The following is a 14,196-nucleotide window of genomic DNA, read 5'->3' as shown; positions in this document are numbered from 1 at the left end:
TGAGGCACATACCCCATCTGAAGGGTGTGAACACCCCTGCATTTGGCTCCTCAGCCCTCGCCTCTCCATGATTCTGCCCACGCACAGTTCCATGTCCACAGTACCTTCCTTTCCTTATCTGGACACCCACGTACTATCTCTTCACTCACAGTCCCGTGGGCCTGCCGTGCTAGGCAGTGAGGGTGTGGGATGAGCTGGGCTCTCAGAAGTCTTAAGGGGGATCTGGGGGTCACATAGATGAAGAAATTGTAGATAGTGGTGTGACGAGTTCTCTATTAAAGGTTTGCATGGAGCGCTTTGGGATCCAGAGCACAGACCCTAAAGCCACAAGCACGGTTGGCAGTGCATGTGTTTGCATGGAGGGGGCACATACATGATACAGTCACAGAGCCATGAAGTGGCATGTCTTGTTTGAGGCATGGCAGGTAGACTTGTAACTACAAAGCACAACACTTGGGGGCATGGAACCCAGAGAAGGATGGAAAAGTGGTCAGGGTCAGAGTGGGAAGGGCCGAGGAGGCCACTGGAGATGATGCTGAGCTGCTGTAAATTGTAACTACAGGCTTGATGTGGTCAGATCTGCTTTGTAAAAAGATCATGCTGGAATGAATATAAATAAAACAGGAAATCTGGATAAGGTTGGTGGATTGTCTCAGTATTAATAGCCTGGTTGTGATATCACATTGTAGTTTTTTTGTTGTTGTTGTTGTTTTAACCTCCTCTTTAATTTCATCCCTGACTATGGATGTTACCTTTTCCCTTTAGGGGCTAGATCTCTGAAGGCGGGGCAATCTCCTCCCACATGCTCGCAGTGCGCTGGGGGCCTGCCGCTCCCAGAGTTTGATCTGTGGCTCCACTTGGGGCGCGAACTCAGGACCTTCTGCGTGTAAAGCAGACGTGCTAATCACTACACTATGGAGCCAGCCACATTGTAGTTTTATAAGATGTCACCGTTGGGGTAAATTGAGTAAAGGATACATGGGATCTGTTCCTTACAACTGCATGTGAATCTACACTTTAAAAAGGCATGCCTCTCTCCCGCCCTCTCTCTCACGTGTGTGTGCGTGTGTATATAAAATGCTAAGTTATATTTGATCACATTCAGTCTTTTGAAACACTAGCCTGTGCTGCTGCTTTCTCTGGGTTTCTTAGCACATGTGCTCAGGCTTCTCTCTTATGAAATAGGTTGTCCGCTGAAGCAAGAGGACGACTGCTTGTGAACTCAGAATAACTTGCATTTCTCAAAGAAAAGTCACTGAAATCGTTATCTACCACATTTTTAGTTAAAAGACTTGCTCATTTCTTAGGAAAAAAGAATGCTCTGACAGCAGGAGGACGTGGTAGATATGAGGTGCTGAGACTCAAGGCAGAAAGAATTCCTGGAATAATAAACGGGAGAAGGAGGGACCTGGGCCAAGCCCCTAACAGCGTTCATGGTCTTCTGTCAGTCACGCCTTACCACAACCTGAGCTGTGTCATCCTCTAAGATATGCAATGTACAGTGTTGCCTTAGACTAGACCCATCAGATTGGGAGGTGGGATGGCGTTCCACACAGTCCCTGCCAGGTGCTGAGCATACAACAGAGTGCCAGTCGACAGACTTTACTAAAGCAGATGACTCTGGCTTGGTGTATTCTGGATGGAGGAGCTATACGCTGGCTCTCCGCTCTCTAGATAAGCCTGAGCATGTACACACCATGCGCCAGAGCAAACACCCCGCTTCTTGGCCAGTGACACAATTGCTATGTCTTGGTTCCATCATTTGATAAGGGAGTTGTATGACATCTCTCTGTTAGTGCTGCTGGGACGATCAAGTGAGCTAATGCCGGTGGAGTCTTGGATTAGGGCCCCAGTACATAGAAGCATTTATTTACTTTGGGTCATCATCATCTTCATCCTTCTAAATGGCAGGTCCTTGTCCAACGAAGCTGGCCTTGAGCACCTAGGTTAGTTCTCTAGGCTCTGAGCAAGGGGACTTTATTGTAGGAGGTGCTCAGCAGCCTGGTGAAGGTGCTTCCTCCAGCACCGAGGGTCTTTGCAGTCACACTGACATAGGTTAGCATCCTGGCTCAGCTTACCATAGGTTGGCGAGCTAGTTGACGTGAACCTCAGAAAGTGGGGGTCATTACTATATAATATTTATCCACAGCAAGGTGAAGAATTAAACAAAATAGTCCCTGTGAAGTGCTTGGCACGTGGTCCGTATCCCCTTCACCATTTGTAGGATGCCAGGCAGTCCCATCTGAGTGTTGATTCCTCTTTTCAGGAACAAGACAGCCAATGGGGACTGCCGGAAAGACCCCCGGGAGCGGAGCCGCAGCCCTATTGAGCGGGCCGTGGCCCCCACCATGAGCCTGCATGGCAACCACCTGTACACATCCCTCCCGAGCCTCAGCATGGAGCAGCCCCTTGCACTGACCAAGAACAGCATGGACGCTAGCAGGCCATCAGGCATCTCACCCACACTGACACCGGTGGAGCGGCAGCAGGTATGTTTGTCCAGTAGGGTTTGGGCTAGTGGCCAGTAGTGGGTCTGGGGCTCGGGGCCTGTGGGCTGGGTGGAGGGCACCGAGCAGAGGCCATGAGGGAAGCAGTGAGAGAGATGGTGAGTAACTCCAGAGCCTTTGCTCTGCACTTGGGACAAGGAAGTGGCGCTGGCAGCAGCAGCAGCAGCAGGGATCCTTTTGCCAAATTCCACACATTTTAATTCCCACCTAGACCTGCCTGGGCCTTACCTCTTAGGACTAAAGGCCATGGACAAGATGTTTAGTATCTTCGGGGTTTAGTTTCTTTGCACCCGCAGGGTTAGTCTGGATAGGTGCGTTTTTGGAAGTCTTCTTTGGCAGTGCTGTTTCTATTGAGGTCAGGGTAACGACCCCAATGGCAATCCTACATTTACCCGTTGTAAGGTCACGTGGACAGGATTAAACGTCAGATTGCTTTGCTTTGGGCTGGAATGCTATAGTCAGTGGTCACAGTGGTTATTGGCTCATTCTGTTCAGAAACCTGTGATTGGCAGATAAGGATGTTTTTTATTCAAGGAAAATAAGAAAATTAAGTTGTTACTTAATAGAGACAGTTTGCTTGGTAGCAAAAAATCTTTTAAAATGGGGTTTCTGGGGAAATGTATAATAAAAGGAGGCATTAGTGTTGAGGTTTGGAATCACTGAATGAGCTCATGGCTTTTTTTCTCCAAGTCTCTGGAGCCTGTGACCTAACAGGTCCTTACTGTTTACTTCAGACGGATGGACAGTGGGCAGAGGAGGTGCTGTGTGCATCAGGAGGAGAGGGCTCAGCTTCTGCTCTCCCCAGCGCATCCCCCAGTACGCCACTGACACTCTCATCTCACTGCCTGATGCCAGGCTTCTGACAGCTGCTCCACCTGGCCCAGCCGCACCCCAGCCCAGCCAGCAGTGCCCGGCACATTCTGGTCTGGCCCGTGATGACTGTGGGCAGGCCCCTCGTGTTGGGAGAGGTTGTACTGGTGCCTGTGACTTCCAAAAAGGCTGATGAGCATTTGTGCTTCCCACCTGGGAGTCAGACATCACGATCCTGTTTATTCATTTAACGAAACTAGCAGACACCAACTGTGTGCAAAGGAGTAAGCTGGAAACCAGTCAAGCAAGATAGGGGAACTCACAGTTTGAACCTGGAGGAGACAGGTAATCAAATGACTAAACTATGGTATTTTAACTACTGATAAATGGCCACTTACTCTAGTAAGAATAGGGGGCTGAGTGATCATCGCCATTCATTTATTGAACATTTGCTAGTGCTGACCATGCCCCGGCCACTCTGTAAAGCTCTGGAGAGAGAGAGAGAGGTATGCAGGACACTTATCTAGCCCGGAAGGAACTCGCAGTCCAGTCAGAGAAATGGATGTGTGAGATGAGGACAATCCTCTAGGGTGACAGGGGTCACGGTGGAGGTGATATAAGCATAAAAAGAGTTTATTTCTAGGTCGCAGGGAATTCAGCCCTCTGGCTACTGTAGGTCAAGACACTGGGAAGTGTCATCGCTGAGCCCGGGTGGGGGGAGAACAGGTAGGCCCTCAGTAGGCCCTTCCTAGCCTTTAGCTTCTGTGAAGGCTTTTGAGGATCCTCTGGTTGGTTTTTGATCACAGTTACTTTGTGAAAAGTGTTCCACTGGACAGGGACCTGGCCGTCCTTACCATGGTCTCCCTAACCCTATCCTAAAATGTGCCTGGCCGCCCACTCCAGCAGAGCATCCCTGCCCATCCGATGTCCCGTGGGGCTGGTGAGCAGGTTTTCTACGAGTGAGAATCTTGAATTCCTGGGTTCTTTTGGCATTACTGGCCTGTGGCCATGGAACAAGCCGACAGTTTGCCTGGGATGGGCACAGTGGCTCTGGGTTCCCCAGTATGGTGGCCACTGACCTAAGCTTTAATTCAGGGTTGGGATTGGTGGTGAAGAGGTTATCAGCCTGCCCTTCCACCTTGACCCCGGGTCATTCACATAGTAACTGTTCATTGACCTCCTTCCCGTGTCAGCGTGGCGTGGCCTGGACGGTCTGCCATAATAACCTGAGCTTCTGCCATAACAACCTGAGCTTCTTTGCCAAGTGCTATGCTGAGGACACAGATGAGTGACACAGTCCCTGTTCTTCAGCAGCTCAGAGGCATCCACCTATTTATTTCTGGGAGTTCTGTTTCATTTGTGAGCTGTGAGGGCGGCTATTGTGGGGAAATGTGCACGTCACCCTGCAGCTCTGAGCAAGGGAAATGACCTGAGCAAGGGAAATGACGGCGGGGAGGGGGCTTCCTGAAGCAATAGTGGAGCGCCATGTGGCAGGCAGGCAGAACGGCCTGCGCGGGCTGGTAGTGGAAGTCTTCCTCTGTGTGGTGGAAAATGTGACTCAGAACGCTGGGAACTGGGACAGCAAAGTTCCCAGAGAAGCATGTCTGGAGAGGCTGCAGACAGAGTCACCCCACTTTATGTTTCGGTGATAGCAGCTCTGAGCGTATAGAGTGTTCTAAAGAAAGATACAAAAGTTACTAAGAAGGTGGCCTCGACGGCAGCAGCAAACAGGGAGAGACAGGAGGAGATTAATATTAGAACCCAAGGGACAGTGAACAGTGGGCTATTTTCATATGGGTGTTCTTTTCCTAGGGGAGCCAGAGTGGGTGGGGGAAGGGGTGAGTGGAGGTTGAGTGACACATTCTCATCCAGGCCCTGCTGCTAATTTGCTGTGTAACCTCCAGCAGGTTACCTGTCTCTGGCCTTCATTTTTCCCATCTGGAAAATTGTGGTTTTGCGGGGAGGGGTGTTAGGCCACGTGGGCTCATAACCACCCGCCATCTGGGAACATGAGGCCTGTTCCAGGTGGGTATGTGGTGCCAAAGCCCAGCTTGTGCTCAGCCAGAGTTGGGGTGAGAGGCTGGAAGCTGAGCTTGGAAGAGGAAGGTGGTTTGTGTGTCCCAGGCAACTGACCATTTGCACATTTGCAGGTAGGCACTTCACCTCAGGTCAGGTCAGGAAGTGTCTCAGAGATGATTCAATATTGGGGTGCAGTTATAATCTCTTCACAGCATCCCCATGCTGATTGGTCGTCCTGCCCTGCTGGGACCCACGCTATGAGGGGGCCACGTTCTCCCCTGGAGTGGCCTTTCCCTTCCTGCCTTTGGAGAGCGCTGACATAAAGGCTGGATGTTGACCTTACTCTTCAGTCTAAGCTTCCCTAAATCCATTCTGTGACACTTCGCACTTCTTCAACTCCCATGACCCCTTCCACAGATACATCCCCACTTTGATATTTGAGTCGGTCAGGGTTGCAAGGAACAGAAACCAACCTGAGCTGCTTTAAGCACAAAAGGAAGAGAGTTTTATTGGGAGTGTCATGGGCGTGGCCAGACTTAGGAGGAAAGGGCTGGCCCTTGCCTGGGAGAGCTGGAGAAGACACAGGATTCTCCTTCCTCCCTTAGCTCTGTGCTTGTCTGGGTCTCTCATCCTCTCCTCTCTCTGTTTTGAGACCCACATGGCCAGCTTGGCATGGCTGTCCCACAGCCCTTGAGATCAATTTGAATCTCTTACTGAGTCTGGGTTAATAGTTGGCCCCCAGGGTCAGATTTCCAGCCTCGCCAAGGTCACGTATGAACATAGCTGCCTTAGTCCCACCTCGTGAATGGATGGCACGTTCTGAAGAGAGGAGATCGTGGGCTCAGGGACTAAATAGACCCTTCAGGAGGTGGGCTCCACGCTGCAGGCTGTCCTCCAGGTGTGGCATGAGCACCACCTGATGAGCAGGGCTCTTATATGCGACCAGGGGCCAGGCTCTCACACCTCTCAACCCAGATCCTCCAGCCCCCTCTCCCTATTTCACACTTGAACAAAGTTTAGCGTGGCGTAGGCCTTTCCCTGAGGTCCTGCCCAGTGGGTGGAAAGTGTCACCCTAGGCCTACCTGGCCTCAACACCGCACTTCCTATGCCATTGTTGTCCACACAGAGTATCACAGCTCCTCGGGCGGCCCCATCCCATTGCCGATGTGTTGCATTATTACTAAACCTCTGAATTCTTCTTTCTTATGTTGAGGCTAAGCCACATCTGCCCATCTTGAAGGTGTGATTTCTTGTTAGACCCAAGCCTAAGCTCTTATATTCAAGCCTAGTTCATCCTACTAGATCCAGATCTTTATCACAGAACGTATTTTGCCATTCCTGTTCATTTCCTATCATGGGCAGGTTTATAAGGAAAGGCCGAGTGGACAAGCCTGAGTTCCCTGTCGACACTGCTCTTGTCATTGGGCCATTTGGGGTGACCCTTCAACCAGCTCTTCACTTGTTGCCTTGAAACTCAGCGCAAGTACTTGTCTGTCTTGTCCTCGGGGCTAGCAGGAGATACTTTTCCTGGCTGGGATGTGAGGAAGCTCAGTTTGGTTAACGGATATTTTCTGGCCTGGGTGCTGCACCAGGGTCTGGGGATCCAGAAGCACACTCTGGTCCCTGCTCTGAGGTGTGCACGGTCTAGAGGAGGATGCAGGTGGTGGTGTCTTACTGATGCTCCTGGAAGGGCTGTTTTACATGCTGAATCGGGGGAGAGGATGGGTCATAAAAGGCTTCACAGAGATGGTATTTGGAAAGGGTTTTAAAGGAAGATTGGAATTTGCCAAGCAGTGTTGTGCTTATGGGGAAGGTAAGAGTTGGCAGACAGTTTGGGCAAGGGGTGGTAGTCATGTAATTCACATGCTCACATTTATTTCCTGCATTTCCATCTCCATCATTTGTATGAGGTGGCTTTGGCGTTAGCAGAAACCGAGTGTATGTTGGAAGGGTACTGGGATCACTCACAGGACCCCTGGGGCACAGTGGGACATACTGAGAAGGCAGAACCACCATTCTGGGGGCTGCAGGAGCTGTGGGGGCTCCCTCATTCTGGATTCGCTGCTGTCCTTTAGCAATTTGACTCCAGTTTTAAAGTAGGAGGTGGTGATGAGCTGGATTTTAATTTGCCTTCGGTCAAGAGGGGCTCCAGGATGGGCTCACAGCAGAGTGGTGGAGGGTGCAGGTAAGGGCCCTACGTGAAGGAACTGGGGTCCGACAGATGGGGGATTTGGGTGCTGAGATGTCTGGTGACACTTACCTCTCTGGGCAGGAGGCGTGCCAGGCCGTGGCGTGGGAAGGGCATGGAGGTGGTTGACCTGCCTCAGCTGTGGCAGGTATCTAAGGACCAGGGTCACTGGCTTGGGAGGCAGAACTTTCGTCTGTCTTCACAAGCCCGAGCTGATGCCAGTCCCCTCCTCTCCCCAGAACCGGCCTTCGGTGATCACCTGCGCCTCCGCCAGCGCCCGCAACTGCAACCTCTCCCACTGCCCTATTGCGCACAGTGGCTGCGTGGCGGGGCCGGCCAGCTACCGGAGGGCCCCCAGCTGTAAGTTTCCCTGGGGCCGGGGACAGCCAGGCGGGCTTGGGCTTCCTCAGTCAACGTAACTTCAAGTGGAGTTTGCTTCCTTCTATCTCATGCTGTAGGTGGGAACATCTAGCCCCTGGAGCTTCTTTCTAATGGAGGCTGAGTGGGGTTTTTTGAGCACATGTGCACCTCGCATTGTGCCTGGCTTGGGTGGGAAGGGGGAAGAAACACACTGGCCCTGACCTCCAGGATCTCTCTCTGGTTGGGGAACGGCGGGCTCTACCATCACTTAATGCCACGTTCTCTCTGAACCCAGGGCAGCAGGCTTGCTGCCAGGTTACAGGTTCAGAAATGTAACCCACCCAAGTGCCCAGCTCAGCTGGATGGAGGTGGGCCCTCTGTCCCCAGATCCTAGCCCTGACCGCTGTCCTGCTCCCCCACAGCCACCACCACCTGTGACCCTGTGGTGGAGGAGCATTTCCGCAGGAGCTTGGGCAAGAACTACAAGGAGCCTGAGCCGGCGCCCAACTCAGTGTCCATCACGGGCTCCGTGGACGACCACTTTGCCAAAGCCCTGGGAGATACATGGCTTCAGATCAAGGCGGCCAAGGACGGCGCATCCAGCAGCCCCGAGTCTGCCTCACGCAGGGGCCAGCCCGCCAGCCCCTCTGCCCACATGGTCAGCCACAGTCACTCCCCCTCAGTGGTCTCCTGAAGGGAGCACCGCCCTCGAACAAGACGTCGATCTGCATGGTTTGCCTGAGCTTTGAACAGTCAGTGCTTAAAAAAAAAAACACAAAAAAACAAAAAAAGAAAAACAGAAAAACAAAAAAATTTGTGGGGGTGGGAAGGGAGGGATGGTTTATTCGCAAAAACCGCATCGTTGGGATTTTTGTTCTGTTTTTGTACTTGCTTGGTATTCGTACGCCAGGGCCCTCAAACACGATAGCATGTGGAACAGCTGTCTGATGTAGCACCCTGACTTCCTGCCTCAGTTACCAAAGAAACCTCTGACGCAGGTCTGCTGCCCCCACGGGGCCAGGACGCCATGGCGCGCGCTTTCTCAGTCACAAGCCATGACATCGGTGACCCAGACGATTTGTGCTTTTCCATTTGCTTCTCGAGACCAGGGTGAGTGTGGCTTAGCTTCCGTGGCTTGTTCGGTCCAGCCAGCATGTGTGCGCCTGTGTGTGTGCGTGCGTCTACTTGAAGAGAACTGTTGTGTCTGATTTGCACTATTGGAGGAGGACTAGGGTTGCCCGCCTGACAACTTTATGTGAGATGCTAGTACTCTGAGGGCAAACTGCTGAAAAACAAAGGGTTTAAGGATGACCTTTCTGACCATTTGTGTTTTTGTTGTTTAATTTTAGACGAAACAGCTTTGGAAGGGGAAGTCTCATACAGGTTATAGGTCTTTCTCTAGATTTCAGGTGCTTGCAACTGGACTGCAGACTCTACCAATCACGGGCATTTTACTTTTTCTAAACACTGCAGTTTGTTAGACTAGAGCTGAGGTTGGAGGTTCCGTAGTGCTTTAAACGTAATGCATGTTTTAAATGGAGAAAAATAGCTGGTTTCTATTAATTGTGTATAGACAGTAAACACAAACCTTAATACTTGCTAGCTTCTGTTCAGAATTAGTTTATTTTTGTCAGTTACAGTCCTAGATATACTTACTGCTGGTACAGTTATACTCTAAGATTTGTATTTGATATTCATGTTACTCCCAAGTAGTATGTGGCCAGCTGGCCCCTGGCAGGCCCCGTAGACGGGCGGTCGAGTCATCATCGGGCAGCCATGGTGTAGGATGCTGGAGTTTTTGCTGCAGGCTGACAGCATCATTTATTTTTTGCATCCCTGTCTGCTTCTTACTAGCTCCCTGGGGAGTTGGGATTTGTGTCTTCCAACTTCCCTCCATGCAGAAACTGTTCCCTTTAACTCTCTTGGCTGAACAGATTACTGACAATCTGTGATATGGTATTTTGTATGCTTCCTCATACGCTGGGGCCAAGGCAGTATACATTCCTCTGACTTTATACAGTTATTACTGCATTTATCATTTGCCATAGTAATAGCTACTAACTAGAAATTAGGTGAAGAAAAAAGCATGAGACACAGCTGTGGATGTTCAACAGCTGCTCTTTTTTGGAAAATGCACGTGTTTATTCCCCTGCCCCTCCGCCGGGCTACATTCCAGCCTCACCCACTAGAGAGCTTAAGAAGTCGCCTGGCCAGGTGACATGACCACCTCACTTGCAAGGCATTATGGACTCATGGGAACCGTTGAGGCTGGTTTTCAGTATGAGTAAAATACAGGTTAGCTGGTTCATTTTGAAAATTGGCACCAGGTGGAAGTGTCGGAGGATTGGCTCTTGCTGTGGTCACGGGGTGGCTGCAGGTCTTTGAAAAGGTGGAAGCAAAGCCCCTCTCCTCTCGCCCCTGCACACATTTCACTCCCACTTAACTGGGCTTCCAGGCTTCCGCATTCAGGCCCCTATATTTTCTGTAGGAAGAATCGTTGAGAACACTTTTTTTATATAGGTAACTTTAAGACCATCATTACGCTGTGCGTAAAGAATGTACAGAGAAATTTGTAGGTATTTTTTGAAGAACAATTAATTTGTTAATGATATGTAGCTATTTAATTTTTCCCTTTCCTATTGTAATCATTCATATTTTTTTGTTTGGAAAAAAAAGTTGATCTTTTTTTTGTCGTAGATTTGTCTGTAAAAGTGCAGGAACACAGTTATTCTATGAGAACACTGCATCTGCCTTAATAGCCACTAGTTTGTTATTGCTACAGGCTACTGAGCGTCGCCACAGGAAAACAACCCCACTGCGGTGGGCTCTGTGAAGAACAGCTCCTCAGACGGCTCTGTCAGTGAATGAGGCCATCGCTTTGGGAGGGGTCAACGGCTCTGACAGCCGGGTCCCTGGTGCACTGACCTATCTGGGATAGGCAGTACCTAGAGGGGGCCTCGGGCAGACAGGGACCCAGAAAAGCAAACATGTGACCGGGAGGGGAACACACTCCCCGCATCAGGAGGAGCACAGCGAGGTTCTTCACAGAGCCACGCCATCTGCAGTGTGTTCTGACCGTTCTCTCCACGTCTGTAAATCTGTAATATACCATTCTCTGTGGCCTGTTTTTCCTGGAAGAAGAAGAAAAAAAAAAGGTTTGGCAGGCCATCTTTTTTTTGTACTTAAAAGTAGCCTTAAGAACAATAATAAAGTGCTCTTAAACCACGGACTATATGTGTGATCCTTGGGTCCTGGAGTGCCAGGGCCTTTGATGTGAGGCCTGGGGGTGGGGTGCTCGGTGGCCCTGTACCTGTCTACCAAGGTTCCCCTATTTAAGCCCCACATGGGCTGGAAAATTATAATTTAACTCCAAGAAGCATCATTTAAAACCTAACCTACAGAAATCCTACTCTGGTAAGAGTCAGTCTCAGACTCCATTTTGACTTTGGTTCCAGGCATGAGACTAAAGATGACACCACAAGGATAAAAGGCGTGTGGAGAGGGTACCTCCTCTCTCCGGGGTTTCCATACCCACCTCCGTGGGTGTCACAGATGTGCAAACCCGGGATGATAAAAACTTGGTCCAAGCCTGAGTGATACACACCTGAGCCCATCTGAACCACCTTGTGCCTGTCGGACACCTGGACATAGACTGAGGCACACACATAGAGACAGCCACCCCACACTGGACTGAGGGCTTCCAAGGCACCAACGAGGAAGCAGCCCCCACTTGGCTGTGGGAGGGTGGTGTCAGCTGAGCTGGTTTCTCTCACTTGCCCTTTTAGTCTGTTGGGCCAACTCCTCCCAGTCCTCATTGTCGTCACCTCATGGGGGCCAAGGCAGAAAGGATCCTGGGAGCTTGACTATCAAACACTGTGACAACAACAAAGAACTGCTCATGGAGGGAACCAAGGCCCAGATTGGTGGCATTACCAAGGTTATTATTTAGCTCAGAACTGGTGAGATGAGGAATCATGAGACATGGAGAACACCAGAGGCTCCTGGGCCGCAGAGGGAGGGCCCCAGTCCTCAAGGTATGGACAGGAAAGGACCAGAAAAGTTGGAGGGGCACAGAGCCCAGAGTCACCAATCCTGAGGCTGCAGTCACTCTGGCCACCGAGCGCCTCAGCGGGGAGAAGCTGGCCACGCGAGGATGAGCCGTGTCAGACGGTCTCGTCGTCACTCATGTCCCAGATCTGCGTGGAGACGGGGGAGACATTCAGCATTGGTTGTGGCCCAGTGAGGCCCACTGATGTTCAAAGCTGTACCATTGTGATGACAAGCAGAAGGAAGAATGGCTCCCACTTACATGTGACACGCTGTGCTTCACAAGTGCCTTGTCACTAAGGGATTGACACCTCCATTTCTTATATAATGAAACCGAGTTTCAGAGAAGTGAAGTTACTTGCCCAGTGTCTCTCTGGTAAGTGAGCCTGCCCGTGGCTGAGTCAGTGCGGAGAGCTGGAATTTGGCCCCAGGGAGTGTGAACGCCTCCTCAGTTCTCCGGGGTCCACAGCAGAGTGGCCATCCCTACCCCAGTCAGTCCCTGCTCACTCTTGTTTCTGTGGCCCTGACCATGTCCCCAGATCATCTTCTTTCTTTTAACGGCCTTCTTATTGTCCATCTGTCCTCTGGAAGGTGAACTCCCTGCAGGCAGGGACTTGGGCTGTGCACTTGCTGAATGGGGTCCAGATGGCCCACGCACACACTTCCTGCCTCCACAGGCTCCCACCCTGGACGGCCTGCTCCATCACCCATGTGAACTGTGGTCCTGGTGCCAAATGGACTAAAAACCACATACCCAGACAAACGTTAACGAGCAGGCTGCCCCTGGAGAGTGAGTCCCTCCCCACCAGCCCCAGGGGGCACCTACTGCAGGACAGTGGAGATGGCCAGATCCTGCCTCTGTCCCTCAGTGTATGTGTCTTGGGGAACCTGAGACTTTTTAAAGAGTCTGGCGTGTGGGGGAGGGGATGTGAATATGGAGAAAATAGGAACCTCCATAGGAATGAAAGTGAGGGGAGGCCCCATAGGCCAGTTCTTTCTCTGTGGCCAGCACAGAGGCCCCCCGACTCTTTGTACCCTGGACCCCCTGGGAGGCTGGCCCCTGAACTTACGCCTTCAGACCTTCAAAATTCCTAGAATTGGTTGCAAAAGGCCACCTCAATGCTAGCTGAGAGAAGGAACATAGTGTTTACACGAGGCTGGCCCCGGGGAGACGAAGAGGCCTGGCCAAGGTAAATATCAGCACCAGTTTGACTTTCAAAGTCAAGGATGTAGAAAACAGAGAAGGAAATTTCCTCTCCTTAGGACCCAGCAGCCTGAGCCAGCGAGGGCTGGGGGGGCATGCCTCTCAAATACACATCCCCATTTCTACTTACACCCTACTGTCCGAGGACACTGGGGGTGAGATTGCAATGCCAACATGGGCTGTGGAGGAGCAAGTTCTGGGGTCCAGTAACCTGAGTGGCCAGGCAGGCCCTGCTCTACTTTGGGCCCAGCTCACTACCCGGCTCATCCTCAGCATAGCTTCAAGTAGACTCCTTGGGCCTGCAGCCGGGGGCAGGATTCAGCAGTAAGATGTGCGGTGGCTGCATTTCGAAAGAAAGCTTCACTTAGGAACCCCTGGGCCCGATGAGCCTTCAGTTCTGACCATCTGAACAGGGGAACGAACCACCAGAGGGTTCACCAGCGGAATTCATTCTTTCACTGTGTCATTCAATAAACACATTTATGGAGCCCCCTTCCTGTACCACGAGTTGTACATGCCTGGTGCAAATACTCCTTCCTTAACTCCCTATAAGAGCCTGTGAGGTGCAGATGGGAACCAGCTCAGAGGTGAGGCAGCCTGTCTAGGATTGCATAGCAAGGTGCAGGGCTGGGAGCACAGGGGAAAGGTTATGTGATCAAAAAGGACTGCCTGGACTGCCCTCAAGGCTGGGGTGGGCTCTGTGAAGGCGGAGGCCTTGGCGGGGGCCCTACCAGGCCAAGAGGAAGGAAAATGAGGGGGGTGAGCCCGGTGAGTGGGGGGCTCTATGACCTCCTACCCAGCCTCCTGGGAAACCACTACCAGCCAGGGCGTGGAAAAGTCCATGTCAATGAGCAATGCCGTCTGCAAATGGGCAGATGGGTTTGTTCACAGGATGCTGGGGGGCCGAGCCCAGAGCAGGGCTTTATGGGAAAGCAGGAGCCGCCATCTATTTTATCATCTAGTATATTGGGTCTCAGATGTGGGGAAGAGAGAGCTGGCCTGAATATGGGCATCTGAGAAGGAGCCTGGCTCTGCCTCTTGCTGCTGGCACTGCCCAGGCT

The 14,196-nt window shown here is 51.4% G+C and overlaps 2 protein-coding genes across 7 annotated transcripts in view; one reads left to right on the top strand and one right to left on the bottom strand.

Moving 5' to 3' along the window:
• VGLL4 (vestigial like family member 4) overlaps positions 1-8,697 on the top strand; it is a 74,086-nt gene extending 65,389 nt beyond the window's left edge. For all 4 annotated transcript variants that reach the window (XM_025050698.1, XM_006917626.3, XM_025050699.1 and 1 more), the window contains 3 exons: positions 2,267-2,489; positions 7,764-7,884; positions 8,307-8,697. In XM_025050698.1, coding sequence (XP_024906466.1) covers positions 2,267-2,489; positions 7,764-7,884; positions 8,307-8,578 — 616 coding nt within the window. In that variant the 3' untranslated portion in view covers positions 8,579-8,697. The remainder of the gene's footprint in view (positions 1-2,266; positions 2,490-7,763; positions 7,885-8,306) is intronic.
• Positions 8,698-11,004: 2,307 nt separating this feature from the next.
• ATG7 (autophagy related 7) overlaps positions 11,005-14,196 on the bottom strand; it is a 220,501-nt gene continuing 217,309 nt past the window's right edge. For all 3 annotated transcript variants that reach the window (XR_001517383.2, XM_006917625.3, XM_025050697.1), the window contains one exon: positions 11,005-12,080. Coding sequence is in view for 2 of the 3 variants with exons in the window: in XM_006917625.3 (XP_006917687.1) it covers positions 12,048-12,080 (33 nt within the window). In the remaining variant the exon portion in view is untranslated. The remainder of the gene's footprint in view (positions 12,081-14,196) is intronic.

The sequence above is a fragment of the Pteropus alecto genome, unplaced genomic scaffold (genome assembly GCF_000325575.1).
Source record: "Pteropus alecto unplaced genomic scaffold, ASM32557v1 scaffold75, whole genome shotgun sequence".
In the NCBI taxonomy this organism is placed as follows: domain Eukaryota; kingdom Metazoa; phylum Chordata; class Mammalia; order Chiroptera; family Pteropodidae; genus Pteropus; species Pteropus alecto.
Note: the sequence above shows the minus strand (reverse complement) of the source record. Positions and strands in the feature narration are given on the sequence as shown.